The sequence below is a fragment of the Haemorhous mexicanus genome, chromosome 3 (genome assembly GCF_027477595.1).
Source record: "Haemorhous mexicanus isolate bHaeMex1 chromosome 3, bHaeMex1.pri, whole genome shotgun sequence".
In the NCBI taxonomy this organism is placed as follows: Eukaryota; Metazoa; Chordata; class Aves; order Passeriformes; family Fringillidae; genus Haemorhous; species Haemorhous mexicanus.
Window position 1 is genome coordinate 59328034 of NC_082343.1, and position 17347 is coordinate 59345380.

General features: G+C 38.6%; 1 protein-coding gene across 3 annotated transcripts in view; it reads right to left on the minus strand.

Moving 5' to 3' along the window:
* Positions 1–4564: 4564 nt before the first annotated feature.
* Positions 4565–17347, minus strand: part of PCMT1 (protein-L-isoaspartate (D-aspartate) O-methyltransferase) — a 35747-nt gene continuing 22964 nt past the window's right edge. The window contains exons 6-8 of one of the 3 annotated variants that reach the window (XR_009485830.1): positions 16958–17043; positions 12586–15376; positions 4565–6776 (exon numbers count right to left, since the gene is read on the minus strand). Coding sequence is in view for 2 of the 3 variants with exons in the window: in XM_059841987.1 (XP_059697970.1) it covers positions 6764–6776; positions 15207–15376; positions 16958–17043 (269 nt within the window). In the remaining variant the exon portion in view is untranslated. The remainder of the gene's footprint in view (positions 6777–12585; positions 15377–16957; positions 17044–17347) is intronic. The other 2 variants (XM_059841987.1, XM_059841988.1) reach the window with 2 other exon arrangements.

Sequence of the window (17347 nt, forward strand, 5' to 3'; positions counted from 1 at the left end):
CGATGGAGAGCAAGACAAAGTTGGCAAAGTAACAGATTGGCTTGGCAGCTCCTGCAATTAACACACACACTGGTCTCAATACCATGTGTTTGCATTTAATGGCTTTCATGCTATTTCATTTTAAGTCATATTGATCTATTGAGCTAGGGGACGCCTGGGAGTAGCAAAAAATACTGTAGACATGCTCAGGATGCTTTTCCCCTTCTCCCCAGGCAGCTCACAGTCACTGCCTCCTGCTGAGACCACTTCTGTAGCCCCTCCCCAGCCACTCCCAAGGTTGGGGCTCTCCTTTTGATGTCAAAGGAGTGCTCAGAGCAGGCAATGCTTCCAGTCCATCTTCATGGCTGCTTTACTAAAACTGCATTCATGGCCTCTCATGCACACCCCGGAGCTGGGGAGTTTTACACAGTCACAGATCACAGAATATTCTGTGTCAAAAGGGACCACCTACAAGTGTTTATCCTGCAGAAAACATGAGATACACTGTGTGAAAGTCATCACTATTTGAAGTCTGTCAGATCTGTTTCTCCTGTCCTAAACACTGATGTTTGTCTATCCACATATCTGTGAATATGCTTATTCCACCTGTTCTTACCAGTATCTTAGGTAAGCAGAGAATATTGACTACCCTGACTGCATAGCCCTGTGGAAGTTGCTCCTCTATGTATTAGGAGAGGTCATTCAAATTTATTTTGTCACTGTATTTTAATGTTGATCAAGATTCTTATTTCACTTAAGACTATTTTTTTAAAACTGTTTTGCCCTTCAGACAGCTTAAGGATACAAATTACTTCAGAGTAGCAAAGAATACAATACTTACCTAGGTTTGATTCATATTTAGAAGTAAGGGGTTTTTTTTCTATAATATGGGCTGTTTGCTACCAGTTTTGCAGGGGATGCTAGCCTGAACATCTCGCTGTAATCATTCCATAGCACTATAGGATAATAGCAGGGGCAGTTCCAAGAGCACATTTGCAAAACAAAAAGGCTGAAATAGGTCAGTGTGATGCTCCATTTGCTTTTCAAATCCTAGATAAAGCGTAAGAGTTTCAATCCCAAACTGCACAGAGCCAGCCAGAGGCATGAACCAATAGCAACACAAACACACCACCCCAAAACAAAGGGAGAGAGCCTTTCCAGTAAGCCCTAACAGAATCCACAGTCATGCATCACTGAGGTCTGTGCTGGCTGTTTTCATGTGCATCAGGAATTGGGATTTTTCAGTTTCTAATGGCAAAAGCTAAAGAGCAAAGGGAAAAGCTATAGAAGATTCATGGAGTGCTGATGGGCATAAAGACCAGACAGAGGCAATAAACACAGAGTAATTAATATGAAAAAGAGCCCATGACACAATTGGTCTGAGCTGAGTGACAGGGAAACATGCTGTAAACAAGGAATATTTAAAGGGGGGAAAATTGTGTAAAAGTAACTCTGCTCTATATTTTTCAAGTAATAGTTACTAAAAACAACTGAAAAAGTGAGCTGCACTCTGCACTGGAGTCCGTGAACACAAAGAGAAATCTAGAACGACCGGATCAGCGTACTTCAGAAGCACTTTTTAAATATACCTGCTAAAATTTTAATTTTTGCAGTTATAAGACTCCTGACTGACAGTTATAAACCACTCATAAATCAATGAGAAATGTATTTTGAGCAAGCTGGCCGAAACCAGACATGGCAGAAAGGTTCAGTGAACAACTGAGAGTTGCCTCTTCCTTGGCCAACAGAAATGTATAATCCTGTTCTAAAGAGGGCAGAGCAAGACATTTCAACATAGTTCTTAAAACTACCAGATCCTAATGCATTAAAGAGATGAATTTAAGATTTCTACACTCAAACAAAATGCCTGGACAACACAGATATAGAAAGAGCAGGGAACTTGAATGAGTGCAGGACTGTAAAGGACTTGAAAGCAAGAAGCCCAGTGGAAGATGACTCACAGGGAAAGTATCCCTGAAGGTAATTCCATGCCCAAGAGATGACTGTCCTGAGGCTGCCTCTATATCCAGAGGAGAGGAGCTTCTCTAGAGCTCTGATCAGAGCAGTAGCCTTGGCAGGTGCTCTGAATCACCCATTTTCCTAACCAGAGGAGCGTGTCCCCGAGAGTTTCCTCCTAGTCCATAAGGCACCTGCAATAAAAGTTACTGATTTATCTGATGCCACTTCTACATTATAGCTGAAAAAGGATTTGGCAGAGCATAATAAACAAGACACATGGCCTGTTAATAGTACAAACACATAAAATGCAAACATAAGCCAAACCATGGCTGGAAAAAGCACTTCAGCTTCTCAGAAGCGTTAGGGAATGTTCTCAAGAGTGTCTACCAGGTCAGTTGCTCAGAAGCATATGATGAAAATGGCTGGACTAAAAGAAACCATAGAGAGTCAAACTGAGATCCCAGAGTGACTCCAACAACAGTCTTTATGAAAATTGTCTGTTGTTGCTAAAAAAGTTTTGCTAAAAGGCACGGAATTGTCACAAGTTCTAAGTTTGGTATGATGAGACACAAAGTGAGTTATATTAATTTCTCCTTCTGAAGCTTTCAGGCAATTCTCAATGGGCAGCTGGATCTCCTCCATACATATTTCAGCAATAGCCATGTCCACTCAATTCATAATTTAAAGAAATACTATTTTAGTTCCTGAGCACATCCTGCTGAGCATCTCATTAACACCCTGCCAAGAGCATGAGAACAGTAACAGCCTTTCATAGGAAAATTCAGAGTGCATCAGCTGCAGCATGAATTTGTGCTGTGTAAAAAACTACTACCTGGAACAGAAAGCAGCCCTGTTTGTCAAGGATGAAGTGTGGGAGGTAAATAGGCCAGGTAGAGGGAAGTTTACATCACCTCTGCCAGCATAAGGCCAAGTTTTAGTCCATGCTTATTTCCTCAGACCTGGCTGAGGCACGGAACCCCAAACCTTGCCAGCTGAGGGGTCTGAGCACACAAGGGTGTGTTATTTACAGTAAAGGCAAAATGGGGTTATGATACCCCAAGAGTGCCTGTGACTTACCACAACTGGTCTGCACTTCACAACCTTTCACAGTTAAACGCAAATGGACAAAACTCAAATAGACTCAACAAAGGCAAAATGTATGAACCCACAAAGCCAACTTGAACCCCCATGCTTGAAGCCAGCTATTGTATACCACAGTACTTAAACTCTAATTTACCCTTCCTGATCTATGAAGTCTAAACATCCTGAAATGCAAAAGACCAATTTCAGACCTCATTATCTCCTGTGTCTCCCTGTGCCATCTGTGAGGCAGCACTTCCCCTCGGAATTTTTTGGTTGGTTCTGCACAACGTGCATGTGTAACCTCACCATCTGCCTTTTTTCTGAACAAGGACCTCCCCTCATTCACTTCAGCAAAATACCTCTTCCACATTGCTTGGGACAGGGATCAAGGTTCCATAAAGGTAACTATTCATCTTTTGAACTGCATCCTAATATGTTTAAAATCAGCTGAATAGAACCAGAGTTACAAATCATGAGCATGGTTTGTGTTACTCAGAGTTCAGAAGGAATTGTCTCATGTCTTCCTTCTGTGAACTGCATTTTAATCAAAAGCAGCACAACTTAGGGCACATTAATGAGTAGAAGGAAGAAAACACTGCTACTGTAAGAATGGGTTAAACACCCTTCTTCCTGGCAGGAAGGAGAGTACTAGTTCAGAATTTTTCTCTGAGTATTTTACTTTACTTCTTTGTGCTGATGGGTTAATTACACAGTCCTTCCACACTCAAAAATCCTGGAGCTTGTCACCCTGTCACAAAAACATTGCACATGTGCAGAGAACTGCTGCCAGCTGCAAGCTCCAGAGCCTACCACGCAGAGCCCTCCTGGCTGCCCATTTCAAACTCGATGACTACAAAACATTTCAGGAATCATCCAGGTGGCTTCATCAGCAGTGCTGCTGCACATGTGCCGGCTGCTGGTTTCCCTCCAGAAAAAGTCATGTTACAGGCTCTGTGGCCTCAAGCCAGCTGACCAGGCTGAACAGAAAAGCATTCCTACAGCACATCAAACTCCTCTGTGGAGAACCCACAACTCTTGGTGGGTTTTCAAGATACAGGTATTGGCCTTCTAAGTCTTCTACTGTCTGGATCCCAGACACAACCAGATAAGCAACTCAGAGTTCAGCCAATCTGTTCTCTCAAGCTGTTCTGACTTAGAGGTGATAATAACAGCCCAGTGAAACATGACTGCCCCTCTTATAAAGAGGGAAAGCTTTAATCCTTCTTAGTGGCAAATCACACTCTCCAAGGTGGCTGAGTACAACTATGGACAGCAGACAGAACTGTGCACAGAGCCTCTTCACCAAAACACACAGATGTGCGTTTCAGAAATTCCAAACAGACACCAAAAACACCACTTACATTCCAGGTAGTATTAACAGGCTTTGTAACTGATGCAATACATTAATTGACTGAAAATGGACACATAGTTCTGGTCAGTGAGCAAACCAGTATTTTTATACATGTTTTCTTTTGGATGTGTGAAATCCTGTTGAAGGTTAAAAAACAACAAAACCAACCACAAAATCAGGCAGACACCTAGATACAGCTTCCTCTCAAATTGTTTTATTTGGCAAAGTAGCAATTCAGACAGTTCACACAGCATTTATTCAAGCTCTTCAAGTCTTCTGCATTTCAACTTGTCCTCGTCTCTCAGATTTTACTTCAGAATCATTGCTCCATCATGGAGGAGTTTCCATTTTCGACTCCTAAATGCTACTCCTGGATACTTCTTTCTGTCCGAGTACCTTGACTGTCATCAGCCCCTTCAGTGGAATGGGTGCACTATTCCCACCAGCCTTGGTCCCTGAGGCCTTACACCTCCTGAAGTGGTTCTCCCCCAGGAAGTTGTCATCGGGTCTCAGCTGTAACACCACTTCCAAGTCAGGCTAGCTTATTACACTGTGTCCAGAGACAGGAATTTGGATACAGTTGAGCTCATATCTTTCATTTAAATGATTAAATTAGTGAGAAGATGTAAATAAAGCTGAACTCAAACTGAAAGATACAGCGACCAAAAGGTTGAACGTTAGCATGCATCAGTTATTTCACTTCAACACCAAGAACTAGAGTCACAGTTGATTGTGGGTTAGTACAAATTTGTCAGACGCAAGTGGATTTTTCTGGATTGTATTTTCTAGAATATGTACTATATTAATTTCTTTATAAGAATTATCTTGTGCATGTGCTCCCAGGCTGCAGTCAAATCAGGAGGTGGTACATTAACTTCCAAACATCTAAATAAATTAAGTCTAATGGTATCTTTCACAGAGGAACAAAATGTGGCTGGCCTTCAAAAGGCAGGTTATTTAAAATGTTCCTTTTCCATATTCAGAGGCCTTTGAATTATAACCTTTATGCTTTCAGGGATTAATCCTATCACAAAATTATTGCTCTTCCACCATAGGAAGTTGTTTTGGGTTTTTTTCCAGAGATCACTGTAGGTTGTTTTATTCTATAATCCTTCCTATCATAAAAAAACAAGGATAATATGCTGCTTACTTGAATTCCAGGTTGCTCAAATATGAGCAAGATGACTGAAGACACACTTCCCCCCTTTCCTAAAGCAGCCCACGTGTACTGCTTCGCAATTTGCTGTCGGCATTTTACAGCACCAACAGAACACAAAACTTATATCAGAAAAAAAGGTTAATAGCCTTCCAACAATTCTTCTGTATGAAAACTGAACAAGTGCATCTATGTGTACTTAGGAGTCCAGGATTCTTTCCGATGCATTCCTTTTACAGCAATTTAGAATTCACTTTCTAAAAAGCCAGAATTTTTCCTGGGTGCCCACAGTTATAAAACCAAGAATGTTAATACAGCAAATAGCTTTACCAAAAGCAACTTTCTTTTAGAACCAAAGGGTTTTTGGCTTTTAATAAAGAATCTAGCAATCCATATATCAGTCTATCTACCCATCCTAATCTTCCACACAAGCACAAAAGCCCCCTTTTGCTTTTAACTTTATTTGGCAAAGCAGCATTGCATAAATTGTTCAGTGATTGGAATACACCTCACCTCACATTTATGGAGTTAGCTCCATGTGTATCACACCAGCTCTGAGCTATAAACCACAACAGAATTTCAAGATTACATCAATCAATTTTAGAAGGAAAGGGAAAACCATGTCTGTTATGTCCAGCTTGAACAGCAATGTTTGATAAGAGTGGCCACCTACATCTGATGTCTTGAAATTTAATATATACAAATGCCTGGTTTTAAGGTAAAAAAGCAGCTGATTGTATCTACTACATGCTAGTCTATGACACCATGTCAAAAGCTTAGAAAGAAAGTTCATCTCCTTTTAGTAGCATCTAGCAGACATTGGAACACAGAAAACCTGGTATTACCTACGTAGTGTCGTAAGGTGCACAGAAGCAGTTTTACCAAGGGACACAGGAGCAGAGAGAAGTGAGTGTTCAAGTTCCCCCATCAACATTAGAGTTCACAAGCTACAGGTCTTTATCTGCAGTTTTGCAGAAATTCACTTTGAACAGATGAAAGTGAAATAAAGGCATGTTAAATAAAACAATGCCCACATAAAACTTTCCACCTTTTCTTTATCAGATTTGCCTTGAGCATCTAAGAAAATAAAACAAACACCACGCTTTTCCATGCTGATAACAACAGTATAACGAAGTCCAAAACAAGCTGCAATGCTGTTGGTTTTCAAAAAGCTTTTAGAACGGGAGATGAGCAGTCCACTGTAACACTATGTTTGGGTCAAGATGATGTAGATTTTACAATTCATCCCTGTAGAAAGAAAACACATGCAGTTATGTTTCTTCTCCCCTTGGAAATGGTATTTGAAAAGTTTTGATATTGAATCAGGTTACATTTAAGTGCTCACGCACATCAGCAAAACTTTAGAAATCTCTTCAAGCATTTGAGAAAAAAAAACAAACACCAAAGGAAAGGCAACAGCAATCCCCTATCATCTCATACTACTATGAGACTTATTGTGAAATATGGGTCCCTCTATCTTACATTTAATGGATCACTTGCTTTAAGGAAACCCCCCACACTGCACAGCTAGTAACACAGCTACCTGCCATCCGTATTCTGCTGGCTTCACACTGGCAGCAACCGAGCCAACTTACTAGACAGAGTATTGGCAAAATCCATCCTCTGTAGCTGCCAAAAAGGCAAGTTTAGCTTCAGCCGCAGTCTCTCAAGAAAGTGGAAACACTCACAAGTGCATCCCTGTTATGCATTTTGTTCCACTTAATTTATTTATTTCTCAGAGGAACTCGATTAGCTCCTGAAGGAGCTACGATAAATGAGGAGTAGGTTGTGGAAAGGCTGGGGGCAGGGTGTGTGTATGTGAGTGTATGTATGAGCTAAAAGGAGATCTAGTTAGGAGAAAGGATGAATCACAAAGTCTCTCTAAATCACTGAAAGGAATCTAGAAAATACAGAGGTTTGTTCCTGTAGGACATTTAAAACACATTGAAACAAGAAACCCATAGAACCTATAGTCCAACCATAAAGTTATCATATAGTAGTGATTTAAGTATTTCTAAAGCATTAATTTTAATGCAAAACACCCATCAAATCTGAAAGCTGTGCACTGTGACACTCTGAGCACTGGTAAACTCAAAGAGAAGTGTTTTGCCTCTTTTTTTTTTTTGACAAGGCACAAGCAATCTAAAAATTCAGAATGAAATTGCTGCAATTTTTCTTTTACTAGGTGCATCAGCCTCATTAGCCGAAGCAAACAGTGTCTGAATTAGAAAAAAACTCTGTAATGTGATTGCTGGCTCAATACAAAATAGTATTTCCAGCTATCATGCAAACTAATCCACAAAAATATAGTTCTACATGCACACATAAAAAACCTTTAAGTTCCAAAGACATTATTATGCTCCAGGAATCATACAGCATGGAATGACAGCATGCAAAACATTGTAAAAGCAACTGAACAGGCTGTAGAAACTAGTGCTTAAATGACTAGTTTTCTATCTAATGCAGTTGGGATGCAAATGTTGTGATTTGTAAGTGATAAATATTTGCATTCTTTGCACTTTGCACTGCCTCCTAATAGTAAAGTACTAATCATACAGCTTTAGAGCACTGCAGTAATTACACACAGCAGAAAAAAGTGGAAGGCAGAAGAACACATCTTGGCAGGGATAAAGAAAAATCTGTTTATAGCTAAAGGTTTGGAAACTCTTCGTATTTGCCTATCTCACAGAATGGGTATTTGCATACTTTAAAAAGATAAAAAGAAATGAACATCTGATACCCAGTTTAAAATGCAGTGCCAGTAAATTCAGGACAAGTGCTTCATTCATCCCTAGCACTTCCAGGAGCTGCCATCAGTTAATTTTTACATCTTCAAGAAGTGTATGTAAGTAATGACTACTGCTGTTGCTGGTTTAGTCTCATATGCCTAATTGTGGGTATGATTTTAATCCTGATTCCTACCACACACTCACAGCTTCATAAAACCCTGGTCTTCTACTGTGACAAGCAATTTGACATCCTTCAAATACAAGGCAGATTCTCAAGAAACTGTAAGCCTAAAAAGCATTCTGTATTTACTTTGAAACTATTAATCATAATGATTTTACCCAGCTGCAGATGTTAGCAGGGGTTTTGCATAATGCTGCTAATGCACTTAAGGTATTTAAAGTGTGGGTCTCTTTTTTCTTTTCCAAAATTATATTTCTACTTAAAACATTTAAGTATTATATAAATAGATAATTTAAAATAAATTGTATTAGCATGGCAATGTTTTAATTGTTGGTATTTTTTATTGCTTTAATATATTCCTGACCACTACATCCTGTATGTGACATTCAAAATAAGGATTTTCATATTTTATTTTTTAGAACATTTACTTTATTAAGGGGATCAGCTTGCCTCAAGAGGTTTTTCCCTTGCTCTTCACTACTCATTAATCTAACAACAGCATGCCAGTCCAAACCAATCCCCAATATAAGTGTTAAAATTATACAGCATTTATTTTCTACAGAAAGAAGTTGAATTTATATGTGCATTATTGGAGTGTATGTATTAGAAAGTGCCAGAAAAATCTCAGATCACCTGATAGGTAACAGCTGTCAGCTTTCTCCCTAAAGTAGCACAGCTTGCAGAAACCAGCATCAGCTGACCTGAGCTGATCTGTATGGATCGGAAGTTGCCAAGCTATGAAATCCACCAGGTTTCAGCGACTGGTAAGAATGAGGATATATTATCCTATCCTCCCAGTGGTACAACAAAATCTATCCTGCTACAAAGCTTAAAAGGAGACTCAAAAGATTTCTCTTTCCTTGTTAAAACTATCCTGTTGTCCTCTAGAGCCACAGGAAAGATCTACTAATTTGTATTCTTTCTGGCCATGGCTATTTACTGTGACTCTTACACAACTCACGTAACTTCTCTCCACCTTCATATATGCACTCCTTCCAATCTGCTTACCAAGTGATATATATATATTTAGGGTTTAAGTCACCACAGTAGTCCTTCTCAGGCTTTTGGAATTGCAGCAAGAGAACCACTCATCTATCAACTGAGGCATCAAAGCAACGTTGTAAGCTCAAGTTAAAGCAAATTTCAGAAGTCATCAGCTCAAAGTTACTATTCTTGAAAAATTGTAAGAAAGTTTGAAAAATTTTTGTTTGCTACTAGGGAAAACATATACATGAATATTCTACAATTCCCATTATGAATATCTAACGAAAAAAACCAAGAAACATTCTCAGAAAAAATCTAATATGCAGCTTTTCAGGTAAATTATAAACTATAAAAAAATCAATAATCTTATCAACAATAAATTTGGGATACAAGTCATGCAGCTCTGCGACCCCTCACCGCCACTTTAGGGAAAGGCATTCAAATTAAATATTTGAACAAACATTTATAAATCTATCTGAAGTCTGTATCTCACTGTTTTAGATCCACTTCAATTTTCTTGTCATTAGGCAGCATTTGACTTTCCCTTCTCAATATGTCATTCATCTATGAAAAATATGTTGTCATTACTGAAAGTGAAATTCAGAATGTAGCCTTTTATGAATTAGAAATACAGCATCTACTCAGTGTTTCAGCAGCCCATTATTTCTCACTTTATAACTTTAAGATGCAATATTTAGATTTCCAGCATTTTAGTCTGGAAAGGTGCTATTATAAAATATTTATTATTTGCTATGATAAATCATAAAATTGAGAATAAACTGAAATGATAAAGGATTTTTTTCTGTAATCTGCTGTATCAGATATATCACAAACACTATACATAATTGTTTTGGGTTTGCCTGGCAAGGTTTTGGTAGTGGTGGGGCGGGTGCTGCAGGGGTGGCTTCTGTGAGAAGCTGCCAGAAGCTTCCTCCAGGTTCTACAGAGCCATCACCAGCTGGCTCCTAGACAGACCCTCCACTGGCCAACACTGAGCCAGTCAGGAATGGAAGCAACACCTCTGGTAGCACATGTGTGGTAACACATTCAAGAAAGAAAAAAGTTATTGTGCAGAGAAGAGCAGGGTGAGAATATGTGAGAGTAACAGCCCTGCAGACACCCAGATCGGGGGAGGAGGGGCAGGAGCTGCTCCAGGTACTGGAGCTGAGATTCTGCTGCAGCCCCTGGTGCAGACCATGGTGATGCAGCAGTGCCCCTACAGCCCATGGAAGATCACAGGGATGCAGAGATCCACCTGCAGCCTGTGGAGGAGCCCATGCTGGAGCAGGTGGATGCCTGAGAGGAGACTGTGACCCTGTGGGAAATGTGCTATAGCAGGCTCCAGGCAGAGGGCTGCAGGCCCATGGAGAAAGGAGCCCATGCTGGAACAGGTTTCCTGGTAGGACTTGTCACCCTGTGGAGGACCTACACTGGAGCAGGCTGTGCCTGGAGGACTGCACCCCAAGAACAGTGACCCACCTTGCAGCAGTTCATGAAGAACTGTAGCCCATAGGAAGGACTCATGCTGGAGAAGTTCATGGAGAACTGTGTCCTGTGGGAGGGATCTCACACTGGAGTAGAGGAAGGACCCCTCTCCCTGAGCAGCAGCAGGAAGAATGTGTGACTGACTGTAAACCTCATTCCTTACCTCCTTGCACTGCTGGGGGGCAGGTCATAGAGCTAGGAAGGAGGGAGAAGAGATGCAAGAAAGGTGTTCTTAAGGTTTGTTTTACCTCTCATTATCTTGCTTTGATTTTGCTTGGCAATAATTTCAATTAGTATCCCCAAGTCAAGTCTGTTGTACCCATGGTGGTAATTGGTGAGTGATTTCTGCCTGTCCTTAACTCACGAGCCTTCCGTTGTGTTCTCTCTCCTCTGTCCAGTTGTGGAGGGAGCAGCTTTGGTGAGCACCTGGCATTCAGTCAGGGTCAAACCACCCTGATACATAATTCATAATTCTTAAATTTAACCTAAAATATTTTGTGCAGAAATTCTTTTTGCCAAAATAAAATAAAAACTTAAACCATAATCATTATTCTGCATGGCCTGAGGAATTCCAGCAAACAATACCTGTAAGTTCCAAACTAAATTGGTCAACCAGCTCATCAGGGGCATTTGAAACACTGAATAAGAGTTTCTAAGCAGAAACATATTAAAATGTATCCTAATAAATACATTTTCCAAAAGAGTGTTAATCATGGTTTATGTACACATAAGTGGGATACAGTAACAGCCCCAGTTTAGTCATTGAAGTTTTTGTTCAGAAAAGTCATACTGTCATTATAATTTTGTATTATATCAGCAAATATAAATTCAGCATGACATTTATAAATAAATTCTACTAATACAATATGTAAGACAAAAGTAGTTGTTACAATTTTTAAAAAGCTGCCTGTCTGGAAATCAAATCCAAAATGCAACAGAGACTCTTTGCTGTTATTTACATTGTTATTCTCTTATGCCTCTGTACCAGCAGTAGTGAGGCCAGCAGGACAAGGTATCCCCTAAAAGTGTTTAAAATATGGCTTGAAGTGGCCCTTAGGAATATGGTTTAGCAATGGACTTGGCAGCACTAGGTTAACAGTCAGACTCAATGACCTTAAACATGTCTTCTATCCTAAATAATACCATGATTCTGTGACACTTAAAATTGTCCTTCCACATAGAAACAAAAGCAGAGAGATCCTAATTTATACAAGATCTGCCAGTAAGGCAGCCACCAAGCCATGTCCCCAACTGTGCAACACAAGAGACCCTCTCTCCATCCTATTTTTCAGTAAAAAAACGCAAAACAATTGAAGTTTTATGTGAAAGGATACCCTTATCAGTATAATCACATAACTGGGCATTGACTGCTGGATTTCTGGCAAACTGCATTGTTTTGTTTTGTACCAGAGATAGGGTTCCTGTGTATATTCTACTTCTAAGTGTCCCAGGAAGTCACATTTGAGAGGATTCCCACTAATATTGGGAGCTTAAAAAATACTGCTGCAACTGAACCAAAACTCTAAAGTCATGGCCTAAATTTAAAGAAATTTAACAGTATTCACAAATAATATGCTTTATTTAGCAATGTATTGAAATCCAAGGAATCTTTTCCTTCCAGCTAGTCCAGACTTCCTTTCACTACAAGTTTTACATAGTGAAGCATGATACAAAATACCTGAAGATGAGGTTGACTTCAAACACCACTTAAGAGTGTTGTGCTCCTTTGCAAAAGCACCTTACAGCCCTGTTAAAGAACATTGCAAAATGTGAATGGCTCAGCAAAAATTTAACAGCTTCTTTCCTGCCAGCTGGAGGGTGTGCTACCCTAGGAAAATGATGCTGGCCTATCAATTCTATTCTGTGAAGGGACACCCGTTCTTCATTCAATGTGATGAAAGAGTTACCTACATTAGGAATGAAATCACATAATATAAACTAAATAACAAACTAAACACACAGAATTGAGCTAATCTTAAAATGATTGTTGTTTAATGAATTTGAGATTTACATCAACTAGTCTCCCATACACTACAGATTTTTATTACAGAAACACTTAGAGATGCTTTTTCAGAGGAGTCTCTAAATGAACTCTGCTCACAGATCTTGAGCAATTTAGAAAAGAAAAAATAAAATCTAGGAAATGAAGAAAAACCAGCTCTTTCATCTTTGATGACAGCATAGATAGCAAATGCTGACTTATAATTAGGAATTTCCTTAGCAGCTGCCTTACCATATACTTCATAGCCACCAACAAGGAAAAACAAAGAAAAGAAAAAGATGTGACCTCCTGTAAGGTCAGCAGTACACTGACAGTTATCCTAGAAAATGGAGTGGGAATTTTCTTCAAAGCACAAAAAGGACAATTAAAGAAATAGCAAATGTTACAAGAAGAGGACTTCTGAGATTTTCTTTAACAGAGAGTTCCAAGACTGAACGAAATTTAAATGCGCATAGCAAGATAGAGCCTCTATGCTGTTGCAGATGAACCCTTCAGGCTAAGCACTTATATTTTCTGATAACACCACTGTAAATTCTTAAATAAAAATAAATTAATAAAATCAAGAAGTGTTTCAGAAGAGCACAGAAACTGGTACGAATTTCTGAGGAAAATAATCCTACAGTATGCATGACTGAAGAAGGCCCAAAGACAAACTATTCGCTCTCTCCAAGCTAAAATACAAAATGAAATACCAAACTGCACTGAAGAGATGCAAAAAACTCTGAATTCTAGTCCTTAACACAGTACCCCAGCTTCACTTGGAGCAAGGGATAAACACTGTCATTCAAGAAACCCTTCTTAAAGTGTTTTATGAACACACACTGCTATCCTTTTTTTGGGATACCAAAAAAATCCCAATTGCTACTATAATCAGATCAGGTGGAAATAGAAAAAAATCTATGAAAAGTCTATGAGAGAAGGAAGGTTTAAGAAGACAACTACTCTTTTTTAGAGCAAGTGAAGCATGGATTCCAAACTTAAATTAAACATTCGCCAGAGGAGGAAACCGACCACAAAGGAAAGCTTCCAAAGCCTTACAAGAGGCAGGAAATCCCCGAGTACCACAGTGAGGGAATACTGGCAATATTCAAGGCTAAAGCATTCATTTGCATAACAAATACAAAACATTTGAATAACAAGCACACAAGCTTTGAACTAAGCAGTACCTCACTGAAGTTGTTTTAAGAGCAATTTGTACGTGGTGGCTATATAGTAATCCAAGAAACAGTGAAATGAGGTTTCGCTAAGCAACAGTATGCAAACTGCTTTGTTTGTACTTTTTAGGAATATTTTGATAGGTTAGACTGAGTATTTGTGTATTCAAATCACAAACTATACTCTAAAATATCAAGGGGAAAAAAGCCAAAAATCTAAATTTAGGTTATAAAACTCAAGAGTTGTTTTCAGAGCTCAGTGCACATCTCTGCACTTCACTAATGCCAATAATACATTCACAAGCACTTTCTGCCAGGAAGCAAAACAGCGCTGCTGCTTTGTTCATTCACATACTAGCATGGCTTAAGCTGACAGCTGCATTAAGTCTATTTATTTATTCATTTATTACTGGCTGTTCAATTCAGCAAACTGGAAGGTTTCCTACTTCTAGAAAGGCATTTAGAATTTGCTGTATTGGCAAACACAAATACTGCCCCATCAGAGACAGATAACAGACTTCTAATAACATGTCTGGGAAAATCTTCTAAACACTACTCAACTACATTTATACTTTAGGGAAGAAGGAATTATCTTTTCTACTTTTTGCTACTTGGAGGCTAAAAAGGAAAAGTGCTTGCAAGATCACCTACATTTGTCACAAAGGATTTTACAAAGATTTTTCTTCATTTGTAGTGTTTCAGAAAAATAAAAAATGAACACCCAATTACCACTAACTTAAAGGACAAAACAGTATTTATTAAGGAAAATTTTACACTTCACCCTAATTATTGGGCTAAATAGTTATAAAAAATTCATTAAAAGTGAAGTTTAACCTTAGAAAATACTGTATTTAAAACAGCAAATAAGAATCTTCAAAACACCAAAGACTAAAGAAAATATGTCCAAAAAAGACAAAGTGCAACCCATGCAATATTTTTCTTCTGCTTTTAATTTAACTCAAAAATAGCATAACCTCCTTTGGGTGATGTAGTAATGCAGACTGAGTCACTTTTCATGGTATGGAGGAACAAAAAGCAATGACAGCAGCAAAGGCAGGCCTTGCAGTCTATCTGCTTAAAATTCACACCCTTTCACCTTGCATGTGTGTGGAAGAAGTAAGTGGAACAGAAAATCACTTCCACCTGGACCACTGCTTCTCTTTATCTGTTAAAGGCACATATATCACTCCCATCAGAGGCTTCATTTTGACACTGCCATCTTCTAGTTTGTCATACTGTTCGAGCATCTGGTTTCCCCCAGCAGGGCCAACTGGTAATATCAATCTTCCGCCAGGTTTTAACTGGTCTATAAGCTAGAACACAACACAGAAATTAGAATGTAACCAGCCACCTCAGAGAAGCTGGATCCAAAGTTTGTTACAGTAGATTAATAGCTTTGCCATCATGTATCTATCTACTTTTATGCAGTAGATAACTACTTGCATTAGGAAAAATAAAAAGTGCACTGAAAATGAGAGTATCACAGCAACATGGTATAACAATTGGTATTACAGTAAAATAATTTAATTAACTGGGTAGGTTGCAGTTATATTTTCTATATATGTGGGGGAAACGTAAATCATAAATTATTTTTACAGCAGATTCAACCTTTTGAAACTGTTTAACTATTCAATAGTTATTGTGCATCAGTACTGGCCCATTGTGAAAAATTCTGGGGGTAACTGATCTCCCCTTAAGCCCTCAGAATAAGATTTGAGAATGGTGACTTTATTTCTCTTCCTGGAAAAATTTTATTTTGTCTACAACACACTCACTACCCAACAGCTCCTCTTTCATTCTGTGAATGGAACAGCCTTTTCTGAAACTAGTCTAAAATAAATGAATATGACTAAGATAAGTGACATGTAAACATAGTATGTGAGAAATGCTTGCATTTTTTCCCCATAGTTAAAGGAGGCTAATCACAGTAGTCTCAACAAAAATTTCATACTTCCCAGACATCATGAAAAAAACCACTTAATCCCCAATGCTAACAAAAGTTATAATTAAGAATTGTTTCATTTATAAATAAACTTTCAATTACTTTTTTAATTGTCATCTGTCAACATTTTGCTGGTAACACCCTCCTGCACATTCCCACCAAAAAAAAAACCAAAACAGACCAACAAAAAAACCTCAAACAACAAAACCCAAATAAATAAATCCCCCTCAAACTAAAAACACAACCTACTTTAAAAACATGAAGCAAAAAAAACAACCACCACCACCACTGGTCATTGTTTGGAAATGCCCAATCTATCTATAACACCTCAAAGCCCAGTCTTTCACTATCCCTCACTAAGATTTAAAAACCTTAACTGGCATCTAGCATATAAAATCATGCTATGTATTACCATGTTCCTGATGAAAGGAAGAGAAAAAAAAATCTTATCAGTAAAAATGTACTTTATGTATGCACACTCTAAAGCCCCTAGTTACTCTTCAGCTTCTCTAGTAAGAACTGCCCTGTATCCATTCTGAAACCTTCAAACAAATGGCACTGTTTGTACTTCCAGCTGAGCATTTTACTTTCAACAGACTCAGTGCTTTGGAACTTGGGAAACACACTTAAATTTTGGAACTCGTTGTTTGATAAAATTGAATTATCTTATTAAATAAAATGCTCCAGTTCATTGTTATAATAGAGGGTTGCACACATGTCATTTTAAAATATGTTTATTTAGAGCAGAGTTATTAGAACATACAGCTTTATCAAACCAACAGGAAGCCCAGTTGTAACAGAGACAAAAACCCCACACCATACAGTAATACCACACTGCCCACTGATACTCCCAGCAGTGGAAGCTCTCAAGTATTTTACATATAGATTTATGCAAAGCATTCTCTACAGCTAAGATATTACAGAAACACACACACAGAACATAAAGGCTTACTGCTTGGGGCACAACTGGGGCTGCAGCTCCAACATGGATTGCATCATAGGGAGCTTCTTCTGCATATCCCATTCGTCCATCTCCCACTGCAAGAAAACACTATTTTTTAAAACATTTTCAAATGGACTGGAGAAAACAGATAGTTTCCCATATCTATATGTAAAAAATTAACACATTTGCAAAATAAATGCAACAAAACACCTTTATATGTGCACACACATGCTTATAAAACATAGAAAATACTATTGAAGCATCTGAAATTAGAAAGCATGGATTTATAATGGAAGTTCTTGGAAACACATGGTCCACCTAGAAAAGAGACTAAAGTATTTATGTTCCCTACCAATTCCAGTGCAGGTGACTTCCCCCCCTCATTTACCCTCTGAGAAC